This window comes from Vulpes lagopus, chromosome 6, assembly GCF_018345385.1.
Source record: "Vulpes lagopus strain Blue_001 chromosome 6, ASM1834538v1, whole genome shotgun sequence".
Classification (NCBI taxonomy): Eukaryota; Metazoa; Chordata; class Mammalia; order Carnivora; family Canidae; genus Vulpes; species Vulpes lagopus.
Window position 1 is genome coordinate 72,762,635 of NC_054829.1, and position 14,710 is coordinate 72,777,344.

The 14,710-nt window shown below is 39.7% G+C and overlaps 1 protein-coding gene across 1 annotated transcript in view; it reads left to right on the forward strand.

Annotated features, from left to right (window-relative positions):
• The window catches only part of CATSPERB (cation channel sperm associated auxiliary subunit beta), a 148,583-nt gene that overhangs the window by 107,620 nt on the left and 26,253 nt on the right, over positions 1 to 14,710 (forward strand). The window contains exons 19-20 of the mRNA XM_041760294.1: positions 6,041 to 6,180; positions 11,089 to 11,286. Coding sequence (XP_041616228.1) covers positions 6,041 to 6,180; positions 11,089 to 11,286 — 338 coding nt within the window. The remainder of the gene's footprint in view (positions 1 to 6,040; positions 6,181 to 11,088; positions 11,287 to 14,710) is intronic.

A 14,710-nucleotide genomic window follows, 5' to 3' on the forward strand; every position in this document is an offset into this window, starting at 1 on the left:
GAATCCCAAGCTGAGAAATAATTATAGCACATAGGCCCCAGTCTAGGCAAGCATAAAACCCTTGGTAGGAATACTTCCATAATCCAGGGAACATAGATTTCCATGGAAAAACTGATCTCCTTTGAACATGAATTGAGAAAAACATTTTAAAACTATGTAAGAAAATGACCTAACATAAGAAAGAGTCCACAGGCTCTCTTTCTCCAAGAACTTGATCTCTATTTTTATTTTATTTTATTTATTTATTTTTTATTTTTTATTTTATTTTATTTTTTTATTATTTATTTTTTAAGTAGGTTCCACACTCAGCATGGAGCCAACGCAGGGCTTTAACTCATGACTCTGAGATTAAGACCTGAGATCAAGAGCCAGCTGCTTAACTGACTGAGCCACCCAGGTACGCCATGAACTCAATCTTTAATTTCCAAGGACTTGAGATAATGGAAAAATCAGAAAGACACTATAAAACAAGTATATGTAGAAATCTCAAATGAAGATATATGAACCATAATGAAAGGACTTTTAAGGACTTTTAAGAAGGCCTCATGTGAAAAACAGAACCAAATATGACTTATACAAATGAAAATTACAAAAAAAAATTAGAGGACATTTCTTTCTGTTTCAATCAATATTGTAGACTTAAATACTGTTAAACATTTCCTCTTGAAACCCTTAGAATCTTTTCTCATTGGTTATGTGACTAATTGTCCATATTTCCTTCAAGTAATTTTAGAGTTTTAATTTTATAGTTTTAACTTTCCATCCAGGTCTTTAGTTTATCTAGATTTTGTTTTGATATATTGTAGGTGGTCAGCTAATTGTTCCAACATCACTTCTTGAAGAGTGTGTCCTGTCTTAACTGGTTTCAGAATATGGTAAACAATTGACCTGTAATTTTGACCATTCTGGTTTTTTAAATCTCTGTTCTTTTTTTTCCCTTTATATTCTGTTGTGCACAAATTCCACAGTGTTATAAGTATTTTAGCTTTAAAATATACCAAATTCATTGTTGGATCGAACAGTTCCACTCATTAAGTTTGATGGAAGCAAATAGTAACCAGCAAATCAACTCACTTGCCTCTTTGTAAAGAAAAGCCCAGTGCATGCTACTCAAAGTGTGGGTACCTAGACCACCCACATCAGCAGCAACTGGCTGCTTGTTAGAAGTGCAGAGTCTTTTGTAGTTCCACACAAATTTTAGAGGTGATTTTCTAAGTCTGTAAAAAAAACCCTATTGGAATATTGATATGGATATTACATTGAGTCTGTAGGTCACTTTAGGTGTGAATATTTAAACAATACTAATTATTGCAATTTATGAACACAGGGTTATCTTTCCATTTATTTGTGTCTTCTTAAATTTCTTTCACTGATGTCTCATGTACAGGTCTTTTACCCTCTGTTAAATTTATTCCTATGTATTGTATTCTTTACAGTGCTATTGTAAATGGGACCATTTTCTTAATTTCTCTTTTGGATAGTTCATTGTCAGTGTATAGAAACACAACTGATATTTGTATTTTGACTTTGTATTGTACAACTTTACTTCTCTCTATATAAGATCCTGCCATCTACAAACAGAGGCAATTTTACTACTTCCTTTCTGATTTGGATTCTTTTTATTTCTTTTTCTTGCCTAATCATTCTGGGTAGGACTTCCAGTACCATGCTGAAGAGAAGTAGTGAGAGCAGTGCATCCTTGTCTTGTTCCTGATCTTAGAGGCAAAGTTTTAAGCTTTGAGTATGACAAGTATGATGAATATGAATATGGTGTTAGCTATGGTCTTGTCATATGTGGTATTTATTGTAGTGAGATACATTCCTTCTATATCTAATTTGTCAAGAGGTTTTTATCATGAATGGACATTGAATGATGTTGAATGCTTTTTATGTATCTGTTGAGATGATCAATGATTTTTGCTCTTCATTCTGCTAATGTTCTATATCACATTAAAGACCCTGAGTAGCTAAAGCAGTCTTTAGAAAGAACAAAACTGGAGGTATCACACTCCCTGACTTCAAACTATATTACAAAACTATATTAATGAAAACCTTATGGTCCTGACATAAAAACCACACACATAGCCCAACGGAGCAAAACACAGACCCCAGAAATGAGCCCACACATATATGGTTAATTAATCCTTGACAAGGGAGCCAAGAACACACAGTGGGAAAAGGACAGTCTTTTCAATAAACAGTGTTGGGGAAATTGGATAATCACATCCAAAACCATGAAAGTGAACCCCTATTTTACACCCTCACAAAAATTAATGAAATGGATTAAAGGCTTAAACATAAGACCTAAAACCATGAAACTCCTAGAAGAAAACATAGAGGAAAAGGTCCTTGACTTTGGTCTTGGCACTGACATTTCTGTTTGTGACACAAAAATCAAAGGCAACAAAAACAGAAGTAAATAAGTGTGACTATGTCAAACTAAAAAGCTTCTGCACAGCAAAGGAAACCAGCAAAATGAAAAGACAGCCTTTGGAGTGGGAGAAAATGTTTGCAAACCATATGTCTGATAAGGCTTTAATATCTAAGCTATATAAGGAACTCATACTGCTCAATAACAAAAAACAAAACCCCACAAATAATGCAATTTAAAAATGGGCAAATGAATAGACATTTTTCAAAGAAGACATATGGCCAGCAAATACAGGAAAAGGGGTTCAACACCACAAATCATTAGGAAAACTCAAATCAAAACCACAATGAAATATCACCTCAAACCTGTTAGAATGACAAGTATCAAAAAGACATGACAAGCGTTGGTGAGGATGTGGACAAAAAGAGAACCTTCATACACTGTTGGTGGAAATGAAAACTGGGGCAGCCACTATGGAAAACAATATGGCAGTTCCTCAAAAAATTAAAAATAGAACTACCATATGATCCAGCAATCCCACTTGTGGGTGTATATCTGAAGAAGAAAAAATCAGTATCTCAAAGAGCTATCTGCACCCCATGTTCATTGCAGGTTATAATAGCCAAGATACAGAAACAACATAAGTGTCAGTTGATGGATGGATGGATAAAGAAAACAGGTGTGTGTGTGTGTGTGTATGTGTGTGTGTGTGTTTGTGTGTGTGATGTATTATTATTAAGCCATAAAAAAGAAGGAAATTCTGTCATTTACAGCAACATAGATGAAACTGGAGAATATTTTACTAAGTGAAATAAGCCACATAGAGATAGACAAGAACTGTATCATCCCATTCAGATGTGGAATCTAAGTTTTAAAAATGCAACTCGGGATCCCTGAGTGGCTCAATGGTTTGGCGCCTGCCTTTGGCCTGGGGTGTGGTTCTGGAGTCCCGGGATTGAGTCCCACGTTGGGCTCCCTGCATGGAGCCTGCTTCTCCCTCTGCCTGTGTCTCTGCCTCTCTCTCTCTCTCTCCTCTCTGTGTGTCTATCATGAATATATAAATAAATAAATAAATAAATAAATAAATAAATAAATAAATAAATATCTTTTAAAAAATAAAAGTCCAACTCATAGAAATAGAATAAATGCTGGCTGCCAGGGGTTAGGTAGTAGAAAAAATGGACATGTTGGTCAGTGGATACAAACTTCTTGTAAAATGAACAAGTTCTAGGGGATATAACATATGGCTTGAGGCCTATAGTTAATAATACTGTATTGGGGGCACTTGGGTAGCTCAATCAGCTAAGCATCCGACCCATGATTTTGGCTCAGGTCATGATCTCAGGGTTGTGAGATCAAGGGTCATGAGATTGACCCACATTAGGCTCTGTCCTGGGTGTGGAACTTGCTTAAAAATTTCTCTCTCCCTCTCCCCCTCTCTCCCTACATTCTCTTTCCCTCAAAATTATAATTACAATGATGATGGTGATATACTATGTATATGTATACGTATGTATACTCGGAAATTGCTAAGAGAATAGATCTTACATGTTCTCACTACACACACAAAGTAACTGTGAAGTGGTGAGTGTGTTCATTTAATTTTGGTGATCACTTTACAGTGTGCGTGTGTATATACATATATATATATATATATATATATATATATATATGAAATCATCACATTATATGCTTTAAATACATACAATATTCTTTGTCAGTTATACCTCAGTAAAGCTGAGGTGGGGGATGTGCAACCTCAGCCCTCTCCGCAGACCCTGGTAAATCAGAATCTACATTTTAACAGAAATATCCAGTGATAGTTTAGGAATCACTGGCCAGGTCACTTTGGTTTAAAGGAAACTGCTACAGATGAGACTTCAGGCAAATTATTTTCTCCTTCTCAGCCCCGATTTACTGATTAGCAATGATGGCAGATAGACTACATGGTCTGTCAAATCTCTTCTTCTATTAAATTTCTCAGTGTGGAGCGATTCTAAGCAGGTGGCCTACAGGCAGAAACTGGCCTGATGACATGTCATGTTACCTGCTTAGTTTTGTCTTGGCAACGGTGGGCTGATGGCTTCTGAAACTGAGCCATGCAGCTCAGTGTGATCATTCCTGTCCAAGTGACCTTTCCAAATGGAGGGAGTGAGATTTCTGTGAGAAAATATTTGTGAAGCTAACTTATTCTAAGAACCATCAGTTAACTCTATATAAATTACTAACTATATTTGTAGCCATTATGAAGCCTTCATAATACATCATGCAGATGATCTAGAATCTTGACTAGCTACTCATTATGAAATTGTTTGAAATTTTCATGACTAAACCATTCTCTTACACCATACACAAAGATAAACTCAAAATGGATGAAAGATCTAAATATGAGATAAGAATCCATCAAAATCCTAGAGGAGAACACAGGCAACACCCTTTTTGAACTTGGCCACAGCAACTTCTTGCAAGATACATCTAGGAAGGCAAAGAAAACAAAAGAAAAAATCAACTATTGGGACTTCATCAAGATACAAAGCTTCTGCACAGCAAAAGAAACAGTCAACAAAACTAAAAGACAGTCTACAGAATAGGAGAAGATATTTGCAAATGACCTATCAGATAAAGGGCTAGTTCCAAGATCTATAAAGAACTTATTAAACTCAACAGCAAAGAAACAAACAATCTAATCATGAAACGGGCAGAAGACATGAACAGAAATTTCACCACAGAAGACATGCACATGGCAAACAAGCACATGAGAAAATGCTCCACATCACTTGCAATCAGGAAAATACACATCAAAACCACAATGAGATACCACCTCACACCAGTGAGAATGGGAAAAAATAACAAGGCAGGAAATCACAAATGTTGGAGAGGATGTGGAGAAAGGGGAACCCTCCTGCACTGTTCGTGGGGATGTGAACTGGTGCAGCCACTCTGGAAAACTGTGTGGAGGGTCTATTAACTCAGAGAGTTAATAATAGAGCTACCCTATGACCCAGCAATTGCACTACTGGGGATTTATCCCAAAGATACAGATGCAGTAAAATGCCAGGACACTTGCACCCCAATGTTTATAGTAGCAATCTCCACAATAGCCAAACTGTGGAAGAAACCTCGGTGTCCATTGACAGATGAATGAATAAAGAAGATGTGGTCTATATATACAATGGGATAATAGCCATCAGAAAGGACAAATACCCACCACTTGCTTCGACATGGATGGAACTGGAGGGTATTATGCTGAGTGAAATAAGTCAATCAGAGAAGGACAATCATCATATGGTGTCACTCATATGGGGAATATAAAAAAAAATAGTGAAAGAGATCCTAGGGGAAAGGAGAGAAAATGAGTGGGAAAAATTAGAGATACAGAACATGAGAAACTCCTAATTCTGGGAAATAAGGGATAGTGGAAGGGGAGGCGGGTGGGTCGACGAGGTGACTGGGTGATGAGAACTGAGAGGGGCACTTGACGGAATGAGCACTGGGTGTTATGTGTTGGCAAACTGAACTTTAATAAAAAAAATCTACAAAAAAAAGGAATAAAAGAAATAAATAAAATTTTTATGATTTTAATTTTTTTCTTTTTTAGTTTCTGAATTTTTTTTTTACTATAATTGGCACACAATTATTTAGTTTTAACCTATGGCTTTGTGTCCATAGGTGTTCGATCACTTGAAATACCACTCCTGAAAGTCATTGTTGGAAATGCAAATTTGTTGGAAGTCAAAGTTGAAGGTTCTTTTGACGACACTGATAGTTACCTAATGAAAATTTCTGGGGCTAGCAAAGCTTTACGTCAAGTAAGGTTTCATTTAATTACAAAAAACTCTATTAATTATGGAAAACTTACACTGTAAATTAAGAGAAGGAAGGGAAAATTTCACATAATCCTGCCTCTCAAGAATGACCAAGCCGTACAGCATTACAGAACAGCGGCTCAGTGAGTGAGCTTTGGACAAGACTGCCTGGTATAGATCTCACTCCTGGTGCTGTTGTGAGTGTGGGAAGGTCCTTTACTATGGCTAAGTTTCCTAATCCACAAAATGTGTATGATAACACCTACCTCGTGGGCAGTTTCTGAGAATTCAATGTGATCATTCAAATAGAGCACCTAAAACAATGTATGGCACATGGAAAATGCTCTGTCACTATGAACTGACAGTACTTTTCTTTTCTTTTTTTCCTAAAACTGGGAGAGTGTTATATATACACTTTGAACATGTTGCCCCTTCCACTTAACTGTATGATTTAATCCTTGAGTTACTAAATATTCTTCTACAATGCCAAAATTATTTTTATCATGGAGACTTTCAGATATAGACCAAAGCAGAATTTTCCGTATACTTAGTACTCAAATGATAGTCAAGACTTTGCTACTTTTGTTTCATCATCCTCGCCCCACCTTTTGGGTTTTGGTTTATAGTCTGACGCATTTTAGAATGAAAGCAAACTTGTCATTTCATTCCTTCCATAAGTCAATATATATCTCTAAAAAATATGTGCATTATCTCTCATATAACCATTATGATGCAATTGTTGTTCCTAAAACTTTTTAAACTACCTTTTTGGTATCTACAAAATCTAGTGCATAATCAAATTTCCCAATTTTCTCAAAAAATATTTTGATATTATGTTTGAATTGGGTTCCAAACCAGATTCACATGGTATGTGATTATTTTCTCTGAAGCGCTGTAGGTACCAGTCCATTTTCTTCACTTGCCATTGAATTGTAGAAATTGGATCAGTTGTATTATAGAATATCCAACATTTTGGATTCTTTTGTTGGCTTCCCTGTCTCTCATGTAATTTGTGCCTCTCTCCCACCGCAGTGATATTTCCTTTAATAGAACCCTGTGTAGATTTTGGTTCAATGTGTTTTGGTAAAAAAATTTAAAGACATATCATTTTCAATGGCTACAGAGTATGGGGACAGAGGTATCAGAGTCTACAACATCACTACAGTTATTAGTATTTCTACATTTAAGAAAAAAATTATTTGTTTTGAGAGAGACACAGAAAGAACATGAATTGGGGGAAGGGCAGAGGGAGCTGGAGAAGGAGAAGCAGACTCCCTGCTGAGCACAGGACCCTGGGATCACGACCTGAGCTGGAGTCAGATGCACCCAGGTACCCCAGCATTTCTACATTTTTAAAATTCCAAAAACACTTTAAAATTTCCAACAGAATTCATCAAATTTTGCTGAATATTTAATATTGTTCAAGGTTCAAGCACATGTATTGTGCATGAATTCCTCTTAAAAACATACCTTTGTGAAATACATCTATTGTCAAGTGAATAACTTCTTTTTGGAATGTTATGCAGAAGTGATTTTATTTACATCATCCAAGAAAATGTCTAGGTGCTCCTCAGTGAAGGATGGAAGCATCAGTGAGTTGGGTGCAGTACTGGGGTTTACTTGTAGGGGCACCTGAGCAGTGTAGTTGGTTAAGCGTCCGACTCTTAATATCAGCTCTTCTCAGGATCTCAGGGTCATGAGAGCAAGTCCGAGCAGAGCTCTTCACTCAGTGAGGAGTCTGATGGAGACTTTCTCTCTCTGTTTGCCCCTCCATACCCCGCAAAAGAATAAAAAAATAAAAATAATGGGTTTATTTCATACGTTTTCCTCTTTTTTTCCTGTATATTTTTTTAATTTGAGTTCGATTTGCCAATGTATTGTATAACACCCAGTGCTCATCCTGTCAAGTGCCCCCTCAGTGCCTGTCACCCAGTCACCCCGTCCCCCCGCCTGCCTCCCCTTCTACTACCCCCTGTTCATTTCCCAGAGTTAGGAGTCTCTCATGTTCTCTGATATTTATCACTCATTTTCTCTCCTTTCCCCTTTAATTCCTCTCACTATTATTTATATTCCCCGAATGAATGAGACCATATAATGATTGTCCTTCTCCAATTGACTTACTTCACTCAGCATAATACCCTCTAGTTCCATCCACCTTGAAGCAAATGGTGGGTATTTCTAATGGCTGAGTTATATTCCATTGAAGACCACATCTTCTTTGTCCATTCATGGACACCGAGGCTTCTTCCACAGTTTGGCTATTGTGGACATTGCTACTATAAACATTGGGGTGCAGGTGTCCTGGAATTTCACTGCATCTGTTTCTTTGGGATAAATCCCCAGTAGTGCAATTGCTGGGTTGCAGGGCAGGTCTATTTTTAACTCTTTGAGGAACCTCCACACAGTTTTCCAGAGTGGCTGCACCAGTTCACATTCCCACCAACAGTGCAGGAGGGTTCCCCTTTCTCCACATCCTCTCCAACATTTGTTATTGGGGGTGGATTGGGAGATGGTGGTGGTGACAAAGTTGTAGTGGCAGGAGAATGTAGTCTATCTAAGTAGCCCTAGAAGGTGATCTTCTTGGTTCTGAGTGTATAGAAGGTACTCAGCCCCATAAAAGAGCCATACTTATAGAAAGCCCCAACATTGACCACCAAAACATAAATGAGATAAAATATTGGGGCAGAATGGTAAGGAAGAGAGAATATAATCTCACAGAATGAACCAGCACGGTTTTTTACTTGGTTCTGGGTGTGTACTGTTCCTGTTTTAGAAGGTATTCTGCCATTGTAGAACAAAATGAGGCAGAGAAAAGAAACCCCACAAAACAAAAACCCATATCTTGCATATCTCCCCAAATTAAGTTGAGTATGTTGAAGGGAATCCAGAAGGGGAAAATATATCTAGGACCTGTAATTGTAGATATATGAAAGTCAAAAAGGAAGAAACTTAAATAAAAGTGAAGATGTGGTAAAATATTGTAGTTAAGGTGGAAAGAGAGAAAAAAATATTGGAAATTTTTAATCTGATATAAAAATGAGTTGTACTGGAAGAAGGAAAAAAATTTAAAAGCAGGGGACCCTCTAGTTCTATATTACTGTTTCCCTTGGTACTGGAGCTTTCCAGTGCTGCTTGGTCGAGAACTTGCTCTTCCCGGGTTCTTCCAGCTGGTCTTTTGGGGGAGGGACTGCTGTGCTGATTCTCAGGTGTGTGCACCTGGGGGAGATGCCCTGCCCCCTGCCAGATGCTGGGCTCCGTGGGAGCTGTTGACCCCGTGAGGCCCCTGTTCCCTGGTGGCCCCAGCCCTCCCAGGCGCTCGGTGACACCAGGAGGAAGACTACCACTGGAGGCCACCAGGTCTCCAGCCCTGGAGTCAGCTCCCGCAGTAACCACCCGTAGCCCCCAGTCCGCACTGGCCTAGGTGCTCCTGCGGTGGTGCGTGTGCGCTGACCTGCACAGCTGGGGGGCGCCTGGGGGCAGGAGCGTCCTCGCTGACCTGTGCCCTCCCAGCCTCCGCCTGTCCCCGGGGAAGCACAGGGATGGGGGCCGTGTCCCCCGACGCCCTGGGCTCCCGGGCCTGCGCTGCTGGAATCGCGCTCCCGGGTCGCAGCTCCCATTGGCCGCGGGGCGCAGCCCCCTTGCCCGGAGCCCTTGCGGGACCGACTGGCATCTCCCGGGCCCCGCTGGACTTGCGCTCCGGCCCCTGACCGAGGTCGGCCGAGGTGTGGGGGCGCTTCCTGTGTTAGTGACCCCGGGAGACTGGAGGCTCCCCTGCCCCGCTGCGGGTCTGCCCGGGGTCCCTGCCGAGGGCCTTTCCGCTGGGGAGGAATCCGGGGCGGAGTCTTGAAGCTCCCGAGTCTCCGGGGCGGGCTCTGCGTCCTGAGGCTCCCGCCGCCCCCCTCCCCGGCCCTTAGCCTGGCTCCTCGCAGGGGCCCCTTTCCCACTTGATTCTTTTTTATTTTATTTTTTCCGCCTTCCTACCTAGTTAGAAGCAAAAACCCTTCTGTCTGTAGCTTCCGGCTGTTCTCTCTACATCTCAGGTGGAATTTGTAGGTGCTCAGGATGGTCTGAAAGTCCTGCAGGTGAGTTGGCGGGGCGGGTGAGGCGAGGGCCCAGTGCTCTGCCGTCCTGCCCCGCCTCTCTGTAAGTTTTTCTCATTTCCAGGGTTTGCCCACATCTGTCAGATTGCAACGTATTTCTTCCTGGAGGAAAAAGAAAAGATTTTCTGTTATGATTTATTCTCAAACAGATATTTATGGTTGAATGCATCCCTCTGTTTCTTTCTGTATAGTCTTTAGTTGGTCACCCTGTTAGCCTACTTGGGCCCCATAACGAAATACCACACACAAGGTGGGTCAAACAACAGAAGTTTATAATCTCACAGCTGTGGAGGCGTCTGCAGGGTTGGTTTCTCCTGAGGGCTCACCCCCTGGCTTGCAGGCAGCCCTCCTTTCCCTGCATCTTTTTTTTTTCTTTACCTGCCCAGAACAGCAAGGTTTTTTAAAATTTTTAATTATAGTCAGGGTTGGGGAAGTTTATTTTATTTGTTTTTGGGTGTGTGTGTGTGTATATATATATATATATACACATATATATGTGTATATATATATATACATATATATATATATATTTTTTTTTTATCAGAGTTTGCTGCATCTTCACCCAGTCCTTGCACTGCGTGAGCCTGGGTTCTTCAAATTCCCTCTTGTTATAAGGATGGCCATCATATGGAATTAGGGCTCACCCTGATGGTGTCAGTTTAACTTCATCCCCTCTTGAAAGGCCCTACTTTTGAGTATAGCTGCCTTCTGATATCCTGGGGTTAGAGCTTCCACAGATACATTTTGGGTGGACACATTTCAGCCTGTAACAGTTACCTTAAATAACCTTACTTTCTTTGGATGTTTTCAGGGTTCAACCTCATTGGGATTAGTTGTTTGGGGAGCATCTACCCAGTGCTCTGTCACAACCATTGTGCCAACGTTGAAGAACAGCTGTAGTTATCTCAAATCTATGCATCACATTCCTAGTAAAGTTATCCCACTGGAAGACTGGATTAGTGGCATTCACAAAGACAGTCAGGGTTTCAATATGATCAAGACTTTGCCGGTAAGAACCCTAAATGGATTGTTTTAAGGTTACTGTGATACATTACTTTTTATGTAATTGCCTGGCCATCCCATCTTAGCATTTCTTTCCCTAGATGCGCAAAACACTCCAGTTCATTGTTCAATCTCCCTGCCATCTTGAAGACGTGATGATTACTTATTTCTAAAATGCCAATACTTCCTGAAATAAGGATTTTTCCTGGTAACTCGGTCTCACCATTTTAAAAATCATTTTATGCTCTATTATGATGGAATAATCTTGGGGATTTTGTGTTATGTACATTATCTATGTTGACCTGTCCCGGTTCCCTCCTATTGGTTCCATTTTGATGTAGTTACAATTTTAATTTCTGCCCTGTCAGAATCTGTGACATTTTAAAAAACATATATTGTTATTCTTTGCCAACTAACTAATTATTATGATTTTCTCTGTAATGAAAAAAGCTACGGGGCCTCACAGGTTAAACAACCCTCACTGAGCTTCACAGTGGCCTCACGATAAACAGGTTAAACAACTTTCACTGAGCCCTGCAGGGGGCAGGGGGCTGAGCAGCTCCCCCAGGTGCTCACACCTGAGTATCAGCACAGCAGGCCCCTCCCCCAGAAGACAAGCTAGACTACAGGGAGAAAGCAAGTTATTCACCAAGCAACACTGGAAAGTTCCAAGGGAAGTCGAGAGATTTATAGTAAAGAGAATCAGGGAAACTCCCCCTTGTTTTTTGTTTTGTTTGCTCCCCACCCTTTTTTCATTTCTTCTCTTTTTTCTTCTTTCTTTTTTCTTTTCTTCTTTCTCTTCTCCTTTTCCCAATACAACTTGTTTTTGGCCACTCTGCACTGAGCAAAATGACTAGAAGGAAAACCTCACCTCAAAAGAAAGAATCAGAAACAGTCCTCTCTCCCACAGAGTTACAAAAATTTGGATTACAATTCAATGTCAGAAAGCCAATTAAAGCACAATAATAAAGCCACTGATGGCTCTAGAAAAAAGCATAATGGACTCGACTTCATGACTGCAGAATTTAGATCTAACCAGGCAGAAATTAAAAATCAATTAAACGAGATGCAATCCAAACTAGAGGTCCTAACGACGAGGGTTAATGAGGTACAAGAACGAGTGAGTGACATAGAAGACAAGTTGATGGAAAATAGGGAAACTGAGGAAAAAAGAGACAAACAAAAGATCATGAGGATAGATTAAGGGAAATAAGTGACAGCCTTAGGAAGAAAAATCTACGTTTAATTGGGGTTCCCGAGGGCGCCGAAAGGGACAGAGGTCCAGAATCTGTATTCGAACAAATCATAGCTGAAACTTTCCTAATCTGGGAAGGGAAACAGGCATTCAGATCCAGGAAATAGAGAGATCCCTCCCCCCTAAAATCAATAAAAACTGCTCAACACCTCGACATATAATAGTGAAGCTAGCAAATTCCAAGGATAAAGAGAAGATCCTTAAAGCAGCAAGAGACAAGAAATCTCTAACTTTTATGGGGAGAAATATTAGATGAACAGCAGACCTCTCCACAGAGACCTGGCAGGCCAGGAAGGGCTGGCAGGATATATTCAGGATCCTAAATGAGAAGAACATGCAACCAAGAATACTTTACCCAGCAAGACTCTCATTCAGAATAGAAGGAGAGATAAAGAGCTTCCAAGATAGGCAGAAACTGAAAGAATATGTGACCACCAAACCAGTTCTCCAAGAAACATTAAGGGGGACTCCATAAAAGAAAGAGGAAGTCCAGTGGAACAATCCACAAAAAAGGGACTGAATAGTATCATGATGACACTAAATTCATATCTTTCAATAGTAACTCTGAACGTGAATGGGCCTAGTGACCCCATCAAAAGGCTCAGGGTTTCAGACTGGATAAAAAAGAAACACCCATCTATTTGCTGTGTACAAGAGACTCATTTTAGACATAAGGACACCTCCAGCCTGAAAATAAAGGTTGGAGAACCATGTACCATTCAAATGGTCCTCAAAAGAAAGCAGGGGTAGCCATCCTTTTATCAGATAAACTAAAGTTTATCCCAAAGACTGTAGTGAGAGATGAAGACGGACAGTATATATATCATACTTAAAGGATCTATCCAACAAGAAGACTTAACAATCACCAATACATATACCCCGAATGTGGGAGCTGCCAAGTATTTCAATCAATTAATAACTGATGTTAAGACATACTTAGATAATAATACACTTATACGTGGTGACTTGAATGCAGTGCCTTCTACCATCGACAGATCTTCTAAGCACAACATCTCCAAAGAAGCAAGAGCTTTAAATGATACACTGGACGAGACGGATTTCACAGATATCTACAGAACTTTACATCCAAACTCAACTGAATACACATTCTTCTGAAGTCTACATGGAACTTTCTCTAGAATAGACCACATACTGGGCCACAAATCAGGTCTTAAAGGATACCAAAAGATTGGGATTGTCCCCTGCGTATTTTCAGACCATAATTCTTTGAAATTAGAACTAAATCACAAGAACAATTTGGAAGGATTTCAAACACGTGGAGGTTAAGGACCATGCTGCTAAAAGATCAAAGGGTCAACCAGGAAATTAGAGAAGAAGTAAAAAGATTATGGAAACTAATGAGAATGAAGATACAACCATTAAAAATCTTTAGGATACAACAAAAGTGGTCCTAAGAGGGGAATACATCGCAATACCAGCATCCCTCAAAAAATTAGCAAAAACCCCAAATACACAAGCTAACCTCGCACCTAAAGGAACTGGAGAAAGAACAGCAAATAAAACCGACACCAAGCAGAAAAAAGAGTTAATAAAGATTCGAGCAGAACACAATGAAATAGAGACAGGAGAACTGTAGAACAGATCAACAAAAACAGGAGTTGGTTCTTTGAGAGAAGTAATAAGATAGACAAACCATTAGCTAGACTTATGAAAAAGAAGAGAGAAAAACCTCAAATTAATGAAATCATGAATGAGAAAGGAGAGATCACTACCAACACCAAGGAAATACAAATGATTTTAAAAACATATTATGAACAGCTCTACGCCAATAAATTAGGCAATCTAGAAGAAATGGACGCATTTCTGGAAAACCAGAAACTACCAAAACTGGAACAGGAAGAAATAGAAAACCTGAACGGGCCAATAACCAGGGAGGAAATTGAAGCAGTCATCAAAAACCTCCCAAGACACAAAAGTCCAGGGCCAGATGGCTTCCTTGGGGAATTCTATCAAACGTTTAAAGAAGGAACCATACTACTCTACTAAAGCTGTTTGGAAAGATAGAAAGAGATGGAGTACTTCCAAACTCATTCTATGAGGACAGCATCACCTTAATTCCAAAACCAGACAAAGACCTCACCAAAAAGGAGAATTATAGACCAATATCCCTGATGAACATGGATGCAAAAATTCTCAACAAGATACTAGCCAATAG